The following is a 14,388-nucleotide window of genomic DNA, read 5'->3' on the forward strand; positions in this document are numbered from 1 at the left end:
ATGGGATGCCTGCACAGGGTATGGAGCACTGCCCCGAACTCCTTCCTGGCAGGGTCCGGTCCAGGCGAGGGGCTGGTTGGAGGTGGGGAGCTGTGGGCACCAGCATTACTTGTCTTCTTGCTTCTGGGCTTGTAGCAGCTTGCATTGGTGGGCTCTGCTGTCTGCATTAACAAAGTTACTGTGCGTGGGATATAAATAATAAATGGGTGAGCCACAGCGTGACTAATTGCCTAACAGTTGGACTGTTACGTAGAATATAATAGGAGTGCATTTTCAGGGCGTTTTGAGTGGCTATAATGAGATGCTAGCATACAGTATTTTTATTAGGAACGTCAGGAAGTGTATTTCAAAATGCCAGGGCGATAGATAAGCAGAACAATTAAAAATAAATGGCTTTGGCGGTTGGTGTGTTGATAGGCACAGATAATTAGGAGAAGAAGCTTCTCTGATAAGACCATAATGATTTGGCTTTGGCCGGTGAGCAGCACTGGCTTTGGGAACTCTTAACTGCTCCCATGGGAGCAAGGGTGGTGGGCACGGGGCTGGAAGGAGTCCGTTTTATTTAGAGATTTGACTGAGACCTTTTCTCTCTTGGTCTGGTGGTGATGGAGCAAAACTAGAAAGCGCAGACCTCGGTGGCTAAAAATTTAGAAGACAGAGTAACTGAATTTTCTGATTTTTATTACTAATGCTTTGAAGCTAATCTCATAAGCTTGGGAGCTTGAGTCCATAATTTTTATGGTGACAATATTGTAGAAGTAATCCAAAAGGCTGTGTTGCAGTTGAAAAAAAAAAAAAAAAAAAAGCATTTCCTAAGCTTTAAGCCCAAATGTGCTCAGACAAACAAACCCTGTAAGAGCAGCAGTGGCACCATCTGATGGGTTTTGTAATGCCACAGACAAAAGTAATTACGCTGCTTAGAAGAGCTTTTGTCTCCACATAACGTTGTTAAAAACTTGCAGTGTAGCATAAATCATAAGGGAACAAATCTGGAGTCTGCTCTTACTGCTGCTAGGGGAACATCTCTTGGATTTTGTTTCCTTTCTGCTCAATATATTGCAAACCTTTTCCAAGTTTGTAGATAAATATTACCTGCTGTTTGAAAAATGACTTGTGGTTCATCTCGCCAGTAGTGCCTGTGGCAGCCAGGACGTTATTGCAAACAGTTGTTTCTCTCTTGTTGAGCTCTTTTGTGTGTCTTTCAGGAACACAGGCTGTTGTAATGAGTCTGGAGTTGTCTGATGCATTGGAGATATTAAAGAAGTATTTCCTTCTTTAGAGCTCACTCACATGTGGATGCCTACGGCTCCTTTTGCTGCTTCCCAGCAGTGCTGTGGCAATTGCTGTGTCAGAAAATATTTTGGTGAGCTTACAAAACCCAAAACTTTTAGCTTTTCCTTGAGGAACATTTACATTCCCATCTGTGAATACCAGTGGGGTTTTTTTGAGAGGCGGAGCATTTTTGGGTTTTAGGTGTATGGGATTCTGAAAGGTTTGGAAGCCCTGGGCCTGAAGAGGATGCAGTGATTGCATTAGGACCAGATTAACTGATGATTTTTCCACCACCCTGCCTGGAGAGCTGCATTTTTGTCTCAGGATGGAAATGATTCCCATAGCATTGAGGAATTCTAGTGCCTGATTCTCTCCTGATGTGATTTGTGTCCTGAGGAGTGAAGGAAAGGAGGATTAAATCAATGGGTCATTTCACAGGCAGTAAAAATGAGGTTTTACCATCAGCAGGGAAGTGCCAGAGCACCAGGGCAGCTCACTGGGTGAAGTTTGGCTGGGCTGGGGGCTGTCCGGCTCCCGCTGTTATTGCTGTGCCTTGCACAGAGTTTGGTGCCAGGTCCTGTGAGTAGAGACCCTCCGGGGTCTGGGGAGCAAACCCAGGGACACGAGGAGAGCCATTGGAGCCCGCAAGAGGGACTTCAGCTCCTGAAGCTCAGTGGGTTTGCAGGTTCGCTTGCTACCCTGGAGCAGTTGCATCTGTAGATGAGGTTTATTGGGGAAGAAGGGGTGCATTCACACCTAAAAGGCGTTAAAAGTGCATTTTGGTATCTAGAGCTGGTGAGATTTGAAAATGGTCCCACATGCAAGACAGGGAAGCGCTGTGTGCAGCACTGTGGGCAGCAGCCCGGGGCTCTTGCCAAGCAGCAGCATCCCAGGAAAGGTGCAGTGAATCATAAACTGCATCATTATCTGCAGAGAGGGAAATTCAGCTGGGTGCCAGTGATGTGTGTTGACTTCAAGGGAGGTTTTTGCTGCATGGAAATCAGTTTCTTGTTTGTTTTACAGGTTGGGATAGTTTGTGAGGATTAGCCACTCAGCCACAAAGTCCTGGAGGAGATGGCCCTGAAGCTTTTATGAGGAGCTAGAAACATGATGGTGACACTGTGACCTTGTCTAGGATTACTTTGCCTGGCTTTCTCCCAAAAAATAAAACTGAGCCTTGTCTTTAGTAGCTCTTGGTAGTGGAATAACAAACATGTTGTAGTCCTTCCACTGTGAAGGCATATCTTTATGTGGTTAAGGTAAGGCTTTAAATGTGGGAAGACAATTGCCTGGTGTTTAAGAAAACAATCTTTTGCAAAGGTGCAAATAGGAGCTGGGAGCTCAGCTCCTGATGGGCAGTGGGAGCAGCCACGGGGGGAGCTTCCCTGCTCATGGGTGCATGGTTTGTGTGTCTGGATGTCAAGAAACAGTAACACCAAGGTTGTAGGTGCAGTTTTAACCCCATGTGCTGAGGGATGCGTGGATGTCACAATCCTGCACCTCTACCCCACTTTGTTCCCTTACAAGGTGCACCATGATCTTAAAGGTTGTCTCCAACCTAAGTGGCTCTACGGAAGAGGGGCAGCTGATGCAGCAAGTTTTGCTGTGCAGCTCCCTCATCTTTGGTGTGCCTTTGCCAAAGAGGACTTGTGTGGTGCGCAGTGGTGCACAGAGAAGGGCAGTTGCCGATGTGGGAAGCTTGTGTTTGCAGGAGAACAAGAGTGGCGCAGTAACGGAGGGGCAAGCACAAAGCCCATGGCGTGTCATGGTGTCTGACTGATGTGGCGGGTCCTGTGTCCCCTCTGCCCTGCTGTGTACCACCAGCTCACACCACCTTCCCATGGCTGCGGTGGTGCAGCAAGGTGGCTCTGCGCCGCTGCAGCGATGTCTGCTGGGGTGCTGGTTTTGGGGGAGCTGGTGCTGGGGGCAGACCTCCCTGTTCCTGGCAGCTGCACCTTTCCAGACACCTTCAGTTGCTGGTCAGGCTGCATTCGCTGAGCTCAGACCTGAGGGTGGTGGACCAGGCTGGATGCTGTCTCTGTAGCTGCCCTGGCTCTGCAACTGCCATCAGACTGTGGCTCTTGCAAGGGATGGCTCGTTGGGGTCACTTGCGCTGGCTCCTTGCAGTTCAGGTGACTGTATCACATAATTATTAAATAAACCCTTTGGGTCCCAGACTGGGCTGGAGCCTCCTGCAGCCCGGGGGAGCCAGCAGGTTAATCCGGAGAGTTCCTCCGTCCATGGCATCAGCCCCTTTGAAGCAGCCGCAGCTCAGGGGTGGACGCGCCTTCTCAGGAAAGCTGGCATTTTTACTAAGCAGCAGACTCTAATTATCTGAGCCAAGAATGCAGTGATTTCCTTCTGCCAGTAATCCCTACTCAGGGCACTGTTATGCTATTTTACAATTTATTTTCTTTTCTCTAATTACCAGTTTGCAGTGGCCGTGCAGCGCTCCCTGGGCTGCTTTTTAGGGAGCTTTTGCATTTGGAAAGCAGCTTAGTCCTTCCCTCCTGGCTGCTGGAACCAGGTGGCAATTCCTTGCCAGGTGCTTCAGTAAGAGTCCTGCCTGAAAAATAAGTAATACCCCATGCTTTTCAGCTGGTGCCTGGTAACTGTGGTCTAGAGTAGAGATTCAGCTGTTTCATGCATCCTTTGGGAGCCCTGATAAACTGCCCTTGACAGAGGTCATCAACAGATGTGTAATACCAGTGCACCAGGTATGATGCTTTGCTGGTGGTGGTGCTCTGGCTCTCATCCTACATGTGGTCCCTCTGTCTCACCTGGGCATGGCATGGTTCTTCCCATCTGTCCTGGGGTGTTAAATTGCTCCCAAGTTTGTCCCTGTGGTGACTGAAATGACTTTGGAGTGCAATTTGTGTATGTGTTCAGCAACTTTAGGTACCACCTGTGGATGAAATGTGCTTAAGAGCTGCCCAGGCAGGACTGACTTTCTGGCGTGGTGGCCTGCAGCAGCTCGGGCTGTCCTCTCCCTGAGCCAGACTTATGGGTCAGGGCTCTTTAAACTTTAGTGCATGCAAAAGTGTGTTGCTTTTTTGGTTTGTGGTGTGGTTTTTTTGGTTTTAGTTTGGGGTTTTTCCTACTATTCACATAAGAAAATATTTTTAAACCATAAAAAACCATGTGGCATGGTCAGGTTCTGCTGTGTGTGCATAGCTATAGTGATGGCTTTTATATATATATAAAAATATATATCTATACACACACATATATATATAGTGATGGAGATTGTAAAACATGAGCTCTGCTCTGCCGTGCGATACCTTTGCCTGCTGGAAGCTGGGTGCAAGTTTGATGCTCTGCTCTATCTGTGTTGTTAAGGTATTTACTCTGCTTCAGCTAGACCTGCAAACCGTCTGCCTTAAATTGCAGCTTTTGAAAAGATCCTTGAAATAATAAAAAAAAAAATAGAAGAAAGAGAAGATTCAGTTGTCCTCCAGCGATAAGAGTTTCAATAATGCCGTGTTACGAGCAGGGCACATTTACCAGCAGCAAATCCAGGCTGTGGGATTTTAAGGGGGATCAGAAGCCTGTGCCGCTTCTGTAATGTGGCATCCCCACCATTTCCCCATGGTGCTCGCTCGTGGGAGCACAGGGGCCTGACCCACAAAGTTTCCTCCTCTTTGAAGTGCTCAGACTCTGGCCGTGGGTCACTTCTGCTGCCGACAGCTGGGGCTTGAATATTCTTGCAGCCAGGCCTTTGTGAGGAGTATTTCAGAATAAGCAACTACTAGGGGAGTTGGGTGTGAGAGATTTTGGATGTGTAAGGCTTCTTTTTTTTCTTTGCAAAGTTTTATTATTTCTTGCATCTATTAATAGGGCAGCAGGAAGCTCCATATGCTTTTATAGTCCCTGTTGCGCGCTCTAATGGATATATGCAAAAGCTCCAAGGCGCATAAAATAGACACTCTTAGCCAGTTATTATGATAAAAATTATGTGCATGTCATGACCTTTAAAGCAGTGGGACTGTGTGTGCATGCACTTCTGATAGTTCACTGTTCTCGATTCCTTTCTGAAGCTTTTCTCACTGTAGGAGGTTTGCATAGGAGCTTGGAATATTTTTCTAATCAGCGAAGAGTCTCTTGGCTCTGATGATAACTTGCAAAGCACAGAGGAGCGAGGAAAGGGAAGAGGGATGACTTTTTCTAAGGGAACTAACAGAGGAGAGGTTAAAGGCAAATGGTGAGGCACAGCATGAAAATCCTGGCATCGTCTGCAGTGCTGTCAAAAAAGCAGCGGTCCAAAAAGTTCTTTGTGCTCTTTGAGGCAAAATCTATTCTGGTGCTCTTGAGGATAAAGAAGGAAAAAAGTTTCATAATGCGTGTGCCCTATTTAAAGAGACTTCTTTTGTTTTAAAACTTTTAATGACGGTGCAACCAGAGTTTGCTCTGCCTGCGTGTTTCCCCCGCTCTGTGCCAGGTGTGCTGTTGTGCCTGGAGAGCCGTGCGGCACTCTGTATGGGTGAGGGGCGAGACGCCTGCTGTCACGGTGAGGGAGGCATGGAGAGAGGGGCTCGGTGTCCTTGCGCGGCTGCATCCTTCGGTCTGTGGTGTTGGGAAGGATTGCTGTTGTCTGGGAGCGCAGATGGTTGCTCTTGGCTTGCTGGGGCAGTACTGGTGTGAGTGTCGGGAGCTATGGACAAAATGCTTCAGTGGCACGCCTGGGAGGTGTGCAGGCACCAGATGGGATGGAGACACTGTTTGCAAAAGTGTATTGGTAATTTCTACTTGGGTTGCTGCTTACGCCGTAGCTTTCTGCATGCTGGCGTGGGAGGCAGCAAACAGCACTGTGTCCCTGTCCCGCTGGGTGTACCTGCATAGGGCGCACCTGGGAAGAAAGATTTGGAAGTTCTGGAGATGTGATGGTCTCAGAAGCTCTTGAGTAATGCCAGAGGTTATGCAGGGTGAGCAGCGAGGCCTGACATTGCTTGTGATAGTGTTGATACCGAACCCCCGTGGAGATTCGTCAGGCCACACTCAGCTGCATCCCAGCTTTAACAAATGGGAAAAATAACACTTACGGGTTTAAAAATTAAACATTCCCTTTAATTATTGAACATGAACAATTTTCATGCAAATTGAGCCTGGATGTGTGTTTCCGGAGTGACACAGTTGCGAGCAGTTACATCGCAGGGTGTCAGTGACCTGTGAACTGACAGGCTGCTCATTATTTTTAGCATTTTATGAACAGTACCCTGGAGGGTGGAACACAGGCTGGTAAAGGAAGCTGGAGAAAGGAAAAGACTTTAGTTTGCACTAGTGGCCTCCCCTTACCAATGCTTTAACTTGCAAGCCAGGGTGTGTGTATGTATGTTGTCTTTATGTACCGGGGTATGAGTATTTTGGAAGCCTCCCGCTGAGGAGGGCTGTAATTAAGGGAATAACTGCGCGGTGACGGTGCTGCTGGAGGCTTTCCTGCTTGCTGCATGGAGGCGGTGTGGGCAGAAGGTGCTCAGGTCTTCGAAGGTGGAGAGGAGAAAACGCACCCTGTTTTTTCCTAGCAAATTAATAGTCTCTGTGTAAAACTGGAGCTTCACGGGGCAGTTTGGCACAGCCTGATGTGTGTGGGAGTGGTCCTGGCTGGGCATCCACAGGTGGACACTGCATCGCTGGCTCTTGGCATCGCTTTGGACCATGGAGCAGCTCACGTCCAGGGCAGCTGAAATGCTGGGTCTGCAGCTGAAGTGAGCCTGGCGCATTTGGGGAAGCTACAGCACTGCAGGGGCTTTTCAAATGGCTTTGAGGACACTTAGTGCAGGGCAGGTGCTGGGGGTCAAGTCCAAATATCCTATGATTAAGCCCCTATAAATATTTTCCTTTTCACAATGGAATGTCAGCATTTACTGTTTCCTGATTTTAAACACTGTACAGTTTGTCAAACATTTATCTCTGTCTTAAATTAAGTCTTGAGAAAGAATTCCTGTTAATTTCAAATCAATATGAAAGGGGGAGAGAAAGAAATTGCAGTCTGGCCCTTTTCTTGAATCAATATTTTCTTTAGAAGCTGAAATGTTAACTAGATCATAGTTTTTTGCCATTTTGAAATGTAGCTTGTGTTTTAAAGTATGTATGCATTTCCCCTGGAAATTGCTGACGCTGGTAAGTTTTTGCACCAGGCGCGGCTGCCAGCGGGTGTTTGACCCAAAGCGGGCAGGATGGGACCAGCCTTTGCAGCAGTAATGTGCTATAACATCCCTGTTTCTGAGCTCGTTGTCTCTTAATAACTTTTTTTTTTTTCCTTCTGTTTTGCAGAAGCCTTTGAAATTGTAGTACGGCATGCGAGAAACTTCACCAACAGCATGTTTAGGACCCACTACCAGAGCATGGGGCCCAGAGCTCTTACGTTTGTTGGAGAACTCTTTACTGACGTCTCGCTGTACATATTAGGCTCTGACATCAGTGTTAATGACATGATAAACGAATTTTTTGACAGTTTATTCCCTTTGGTTTACTCTCACTTGATTAATCCTGGCTTCCCTGATCCCTCCGTGGAGGTGACTGAATGCCTGCGGGCAGCCAGGAGAGACCTCAAAGTCTTTGGGAACTACCCGAAGATGATGATGACGCAGGTGTCCAAGTCACTGCAGGCTACGCGAGTCTTTCTGCAGGCGCTCAACCTGGGCATCGAGGTGATAAACACTACCGACCACCTAAAATTCAGCAAGGACTGTGGGCGAGCGCTGCTGAAGATGTGGTACTGCTCGCACTGCCAGGGGCTCCTCCTGGCCAAGCCCTGTGCCACCTACTGCGGGGTGGTGATGCAAGGATGCTTGGCGGGCGTCGCAGAGATACATAACCACTGGCAAGAGTACATCGGGTCTCTGGAGGGGCTGACCAAAGGCATGCACGGCATCTATGACATGGAGCATGTCCTCCTGAACCTGTTCTCCTTGGTGCAGGATGCGATCGTCCACGTGCAGAAGAATGAAGGAAAGCTCTCAACAGCTGTGAGTAGCTTTCTGATGTTCCCCTAGCTCACTGCCATGGAGGGCTCCGTTGTGTACCATGAGCTCTGCATGCTGAAACCAACACACCCCAAATGCTCCTCTCTCCTTCCCCCCATGACCCCCCCCCCCCCCCCCCCCCCCCAGTCTCTGGTAATTTTAAAAACTTTTGGTAGCATTTGAAACTGGTGGTTGCGTGACCTGGGCTTCAGCTAAGGGCTTTGCCTCTTTTCAGGTTGGTCAGAGCAGGAGGGTCTTGACTCCTCCTGGCATCTGCCTTGTAGCTGGGGTGTGAGACTGGGAGCTGAGATGTCCCAGCATTTTCAGTACTCCCTGGGTGCTGTGCTTGCCTTGGGTAGCTCTGAGAGGTTGGTCCTGCTGTCCTGGGGTCCCCTGTCTCCTGTAACATCATAAAATGTACCTCCAAACAGATGCAAAGTGGAGGCGTGTGCTGTGGCATCCCCTGCTTCCTGATTTACTAAAGGACATTTGGTTTTCCCCCTTTTGGTAACTCTTTCCAGTTTGGGCCACATTTAATCCCAGGGATGAGGTTGTTTCTTATTTATTAGGAGTGACCTGACTCTTTAAAAAGACACTGTGTGGCTTTCTGAGCCTCCTGAGAAACTGAGGCTTTCTTGTTCGGAAAACCCTGCTGCTCTGTTTGAATGCTGAGGGCAAATGGACTGTGGAAGCACAACACAAGTTTTGCAGAGGAGACTTTTCTTGCGGTACAATTGTGGATCTCTGCAGGTAGGATAGAGCTGGGGATGGGGGCAAAGGTGTGGGAATGTTGTTGTAGTTTGCTTAAAGCCAGCGATGATTAAAATCTGCCACCGTTTCCTTGTTAGCTGCTTGTTCCTGTCATCCGTGACTCCTGTTTACAAAAGAACTGTGTTTATGTAGGTCACTGTAGTACTTGCACTGTAAGTAACTCTTATCTTTTTTTGGGAACCGTGGAAATGTGTTGGCTTATGGATTTTGAGTTTTGTGGCATTCAGCCAGCAGCACTCTTCTGTGCCATCTTTTCTCAGTGATTGCCTGAGACACGCCGCCGCGTGTATGCAGGCTGTGAAATAACGTGGTGGCACTCGGGTGGTTTCACAGCCCTGGGTCATTTGGCACACATGGTGCAAGCTCTCTTCTTAGAAGGGATTTAGGGGACCACATCTCCAGTAAGCTGGGTTACTCTTGTGTTGTGGTGACCAGGAGGAGGCTGTGGCTGAGGGCTGGGGGTTGGTATTGGTCACCTGGGCGGATGGATGCAGGTAGGACTTGTGGGGAGCACGTTCGGCTCCAGGGTGAAGTGCAGGACACTGGCTTTCAACCTGCATGCCTTAGCCCCTTTCTGCAGAAAAATCCTTGTTTTACAGCAGCCTGCCAAGTGTTTCATATGTCCCCAGGACCACAGGGAGGTTCCAGCTGATGGTGTCCTGAGCAGCAGCTGCTCTGCTGCTGTGGAGCCAGGGCAGGTGGTTCTCCCATCGGTCAGAACCTGTCACCCCCCTCTGGAACAGCGAAGGAGCAGAGATGTAACTGTAGGTTTAGCCTGAGGTCAGGTGAGACGCAGAATTCACGTTACAGACATCAATGATGTATACAACAGAGAAAACCCCGCTCAACTCTAAGCCCAATTGGCATTTCCAAGACAGTATGAAACAAAACTTAATTCTACATGTAGTGTGAGCCTATTTGATCTGGAAAGATCACTTGAGATATTCAGCTGTGAGCAAAAGCATCCAACATGTTTTGCACCAGCAAACCTGCCGTGCTTGTGTAGCTGCTAAGGTGCAGAATAGAAACATCGACCTTACAGGCTGTATGCCAGGTTTTTGCAAGCACACGCAACATCTGCATTGCTGTACCATCCTGAAAGGATAAGTGTTTGGCCTCCCATATCCTCCTTTTATTGACACAACAATAAAATTGCACTTTTTCTTGAAGATGTCCCTGTATACAGCAAAGGAACGTGACTGTCAGTTATATTTTTGACTACTGAGACCTTGATCTGTCTCCAGAGAATGTGTTTGTGGGATGAGTAGATCGAGTGCCACTGAAGTCAACACAAGCCATGGCAGCAGAGCCATAATTTACCCATCCTCTGCCAAACCAGAGCATAAATTGACGACTTCTAAAATAAAAAAATCACTGAGCATTGCAAAACTATTCAGTGCTTTTGTACATGATAAAGCTGTTTGAATTCGTTAGTGCTATATGTAGTTAGGTACTTGTTTAAACATAACTCCCCTTGATTATTTGATACTTGAGCTATTCTTTTATTTGATCCAGAGATGTTTTTGTGTTATAGGAGTACAGAGGAAAAAAAATCCAAACCAAGCAAGCCAATTGTCTGGCAATTGTCACTAAAAGAGAATGGCCACTGGGTTTAAGTTTATTTTTAAAACACCAGTGCTGCTCAGCTAACGCTCTTATGTCGAACCTGAGCCCAGAGCAAATCTTTTTACAAATGAAGGTATGAGCTGTTCAGTAGAGGAATAAAGCAGTAATGGCAGTGCTGGCAGTCGTAACTACAGCATTGCAGATGGCCTGACGCTGACAGCCAGTCTGCATTTGGGATCTGGTGTAAATATCTCTGCTTGTAAGTGATAAATACAATATTTTTTTTTTCTCAGCTGTGCTAGAGTGAAAGTTTCTCTGTTAAACTGATCAGCACATATTGAGTTTCAAAGAGTATACCCAGAAGCAAACAATTGTATTTACTGTTATCCTGTAAATACGATTGGGTTTAGACACCATTGTCATATCAAAGCACAAAATGCCATGGGAGTTGTTTTTGAAAATGTGGGGCTTTGCTCTTGCACTGGCTTCTCATAGTGACCTCTTTTATTGCTGACCTTGGCCATCACTGCGTCTGTACGCAAAGTTCAATTCACCTGTATGTTATTTAAGGATAATGACAGGTTATTTAATTGTCATTAAAATCCCCTGGAAATATGGAAAACTTATCTTCCATGCCTGTAGTGATTATAGCCTGAAAAACATCGCTACTGCCCTTGCCTGTCCTTTGGGCTGCTTGGTTTTTTTCACTTCATTGCTGGCACTTCAGTGGCAGTACTTTTTCCTCCTGGTACTTAAGGTCCTCGGGTGCTTTACCCAACTGAGCATCCTTCCTCCATGCGGCTGCCCCTCTGTCCCCTTCACCACCCACCCCGAGGATGGCTGTGAGCATTTGCACAGGGATCGGGACCCTTTCTGTAGCTTGCAGCAGACCTGTCTACAAAAGGCATGTGAACTTGAGCTCCAGAGGTGTTGCAGAGCCTCCAGGTAGGTTTTTGAGGAGCTGCGCAGTCCCCAAGATGAGGAGTCATTCTGCTGTTAATGTGCTTTTGGAAACTGTGTGCCTCCAGAAATGCATTTAAATGTAAACCTGTGCCAATGTTATTCCTGGTATGTAAACAGCAATGCAGAAGGGTGAATTCAGCAATATGCAGTAGGCAGTTCCCATCCCAAGCCTTGCTTTAGTAGCTAATTTGTCAGCGATTGTGTGTGTGTTAGGGCTTTATTATTTCCAAGATTTATCTGTTTAAAAACTTCACCCCCCTAAAATATGCTATTAAAATAGTTCATCAAGGAGGATGAGTCTCAGGGAAGGTTAGGAGAAAAAATTTCTGTCTGGGGATATATCTATATTAATTTTCCTATCTGCTGCTTTTTTCCCTGGTTGAATATGTGCCTAGTATGTCCACCTCTTGTAGATACTTTAATCGTGAATGTAAGGAAGAGTGATTTTAGTCAGTCTCTTCATGCTTTCTACCACAAACAAAGAAAATCGGAGAGATGCAGTACAAATAAACTTCATAAAAAAATTGAACCCCAGCACCTCTTGAAGTTAATGCTTTCTCTGCTGTTGGCAGTACAAGAGAGACAACAGGTGTAGGTGCCTTACGTGGCTAATACTTGGTCTCCTCTGGGGTTAGAACAGAATCACACAGAATGGTTTGGGTTGGAAGGGACCTTAAAGACCACCCAGCTCCAACCCCCGCCATGGGCAGGGCCACCTTCCACCAGCCCAGGTTGCCCCCAGCCCCGTCCAGCCTGGCCTTGAGCCCTGCCAGGGATGGGGCATCCACAGCTGCTCTGGGCAGCCTGAGCCAGCGCCTCACCACCCTCACAGGGAAGAATTTCTTCCCAATATCTAATCTAAATCTTCCCTCTTTTGGTTTATAGCCAACCCCCCTTGTCCTATCACTACCTGCCCTTGCAAAAAGTCCCCCTCCATCCTCCCTGCAGGCTCCTTTAGGCACCGGGAGGCTGCGATAAGGTCCCCCTGGAGCATCCTCTCCTCCAGGCTGAACAACCCCAGCTCTCCCAGCCTGTCCTCGTACGGGAGGTGCTCCAGCCCCCAATCATCTTCTTGGCCACCTCTGGACCTGCTCCAACAGGTCCATGTCCTTCTTACACGGGGGGCCCCACAGCTGAACGCAGTGCTCCAGGTGGGGTCTCACAAGAGCTGAGTAGAGGGGGAGAATCACCTCCCTCGACCTGCTGGCCACGCTGCTTGTGATGCAGCCCAGGATTTGGCTGGCTTTCTGGGCTGAGAGCACATGTTGCTGTGCCACGTTGAGCTTTTTGTCAACCAGCACCCTCAAGCCCTTCTCCTCAGGGCTGCTCTCCATCCGTTCTCCACCCAGCCTGTATTTGGGCCCACGTGCAGGACATTGCACTTGGCCTTGTTGAACTTAATGAGGACTGCAGAGGCCCACCTCTCAAAGTCCTCTGGATGGCATCCCTTCCCTCCACCGTGTTGACCACACCAAGGTGTTGTCAGCAAACTCGCTGAGGGCAGGCTTGATCCCAGTGTCTGTATTGCCAGCAAAGATATTAAACAGTGCTGGTCCTGATACCGACCCCACAGGAATGCCACTTGTCACCGGTCTCCACTTGGACATTGAGCTGTTGACCACAACTCTGAGTGCCACCATCCAGCCAATTCTTTACCCACCAAAAAGCTGGTGTTCCCTACCTTAAACCAGCACTGTAAATGTATTTTGAAAAGTTGCAGAGTTGAGATGTGAAGGCTGTTGATTTGACACACATTAATTTATCTACATAAATATATTTTTCTTAATGCTTTTTTTTTCCCACCCCTGTAACTCATCAGGATTTTGAACCCACTGCAACAGAGTGGGAAACAACAGGCTACTCATAGTGTAGTGAGACACGAAGCAAAAAAGGTGGGTGGCTTGGGGTGAGTCTGTAGCCCTGTATTGCATGTGAGGAGGAGGATGCACTGCAGGTGTGAGCTGTCAGGGAAAGGGATGTGGATTTTGGCTGCGCTGGCTGCTTTCTCTTGCATGCCCAGCAGGGCTCACATCCCCTCCCAGCCCTTTGGAGCAGGGTGGCAGGACTTCTTCTGCCCTTCAGCTGTCATGTGGTGCTTCTATTTCTGGACATGGAACTGCAGTTCCTGATCCCTGCCTCGTACAGCAGGACCCTCTGCTTGGCAGGACCCGTATGTGTTGGTGTGATTAGGGTCAGGCACAGGCGATACTGTGAAACTGATGCATCTGTAACACGATTGAAGCTGGGAATGATAACAGGTTGCAAAGGAATACAAGATCAATCTTATAAATCTCATAGAAAAAGCACATTATGAAAAACACCAGCCACACACCACAAAAAAACCCCAACAGCACGTTAAGAAGCTTCAGCTAGCCCAGACTTGTCAGGTGGGTGTTCCCCAGCCTGGGCATCAGCATCTCTAGGGAGAAATGCAAAGGCACGGGCTGAGAGCTCCCTGGCTGTCAGTGGAAGCGTGCAGCTCTGTCTGTGGAGTGTTGCCTAGAGAGAAAAGAGCAGGGAGCTCAGCAAAGCATTTTTCTTCGCTCGGAACTGATGGCTGAATTTCTAGAAAATCCTGTTAAATTGCAGAACAAAGGTAGCCAGACCCTTGTTCAACCGATGGCAGCCATCTGTGCTGAGGAGCGGAGCAGGGTAAAGGAAGGGTACCGGTGCCGTATGGGAGCGGGGTGCGATTCCCAGTGTGCTTGCACTGTGAGCGGATCCCTGCTGTTTTACTTCCCTGCAAACACCTATAAAAGACTGCTCAGGCCCAGGTTAACTAGGCTGTGTAGCGATGCTGCTGAGGAGGCAAAGCCGCAGCGCAGGCTGGGTTTGGTTTGATCCCAAAGCTGGA

At 48.0% G+C, this 14,388-nt stretch overlaps 1 protein-coding gene across 2 annotated transcripts in view; it reads left to right on the top strand.

Moving 5' to 3' along the window:
- The window catches only part of GPC3 (glypican 3), a 175,961-nt gene that overhangs the window by 84,341 nt on the left and 77,232 nt on the right, over positions 1 to 14,388 (top strand). For both annotated transcript variants that reach the window (XM_080366166.1, XM_080366165.1), the window contains one exon: positions 7,543 to 8,237. In XM_080366166.1, coding sequence (XP_080222292.1) covers positions 7,543 to 8,237 — 695 coding nt within the window. The remainder of the gene's footprint in view (positions 1 to 7,542; positions 8,238 to 14,388) is intronic.

The sequence above is a fragment of the Falco punctatus genome (genome assembly GCF_963210335.1).
Source record: "Falco punctatus genome assembly, chromosome: 15".
Taxonomy (NCBI): Eukaryota; Metazoa; Chordata; class Aves; order Falconiformes; family Falconidae; genus Falco; species Falco punctatus.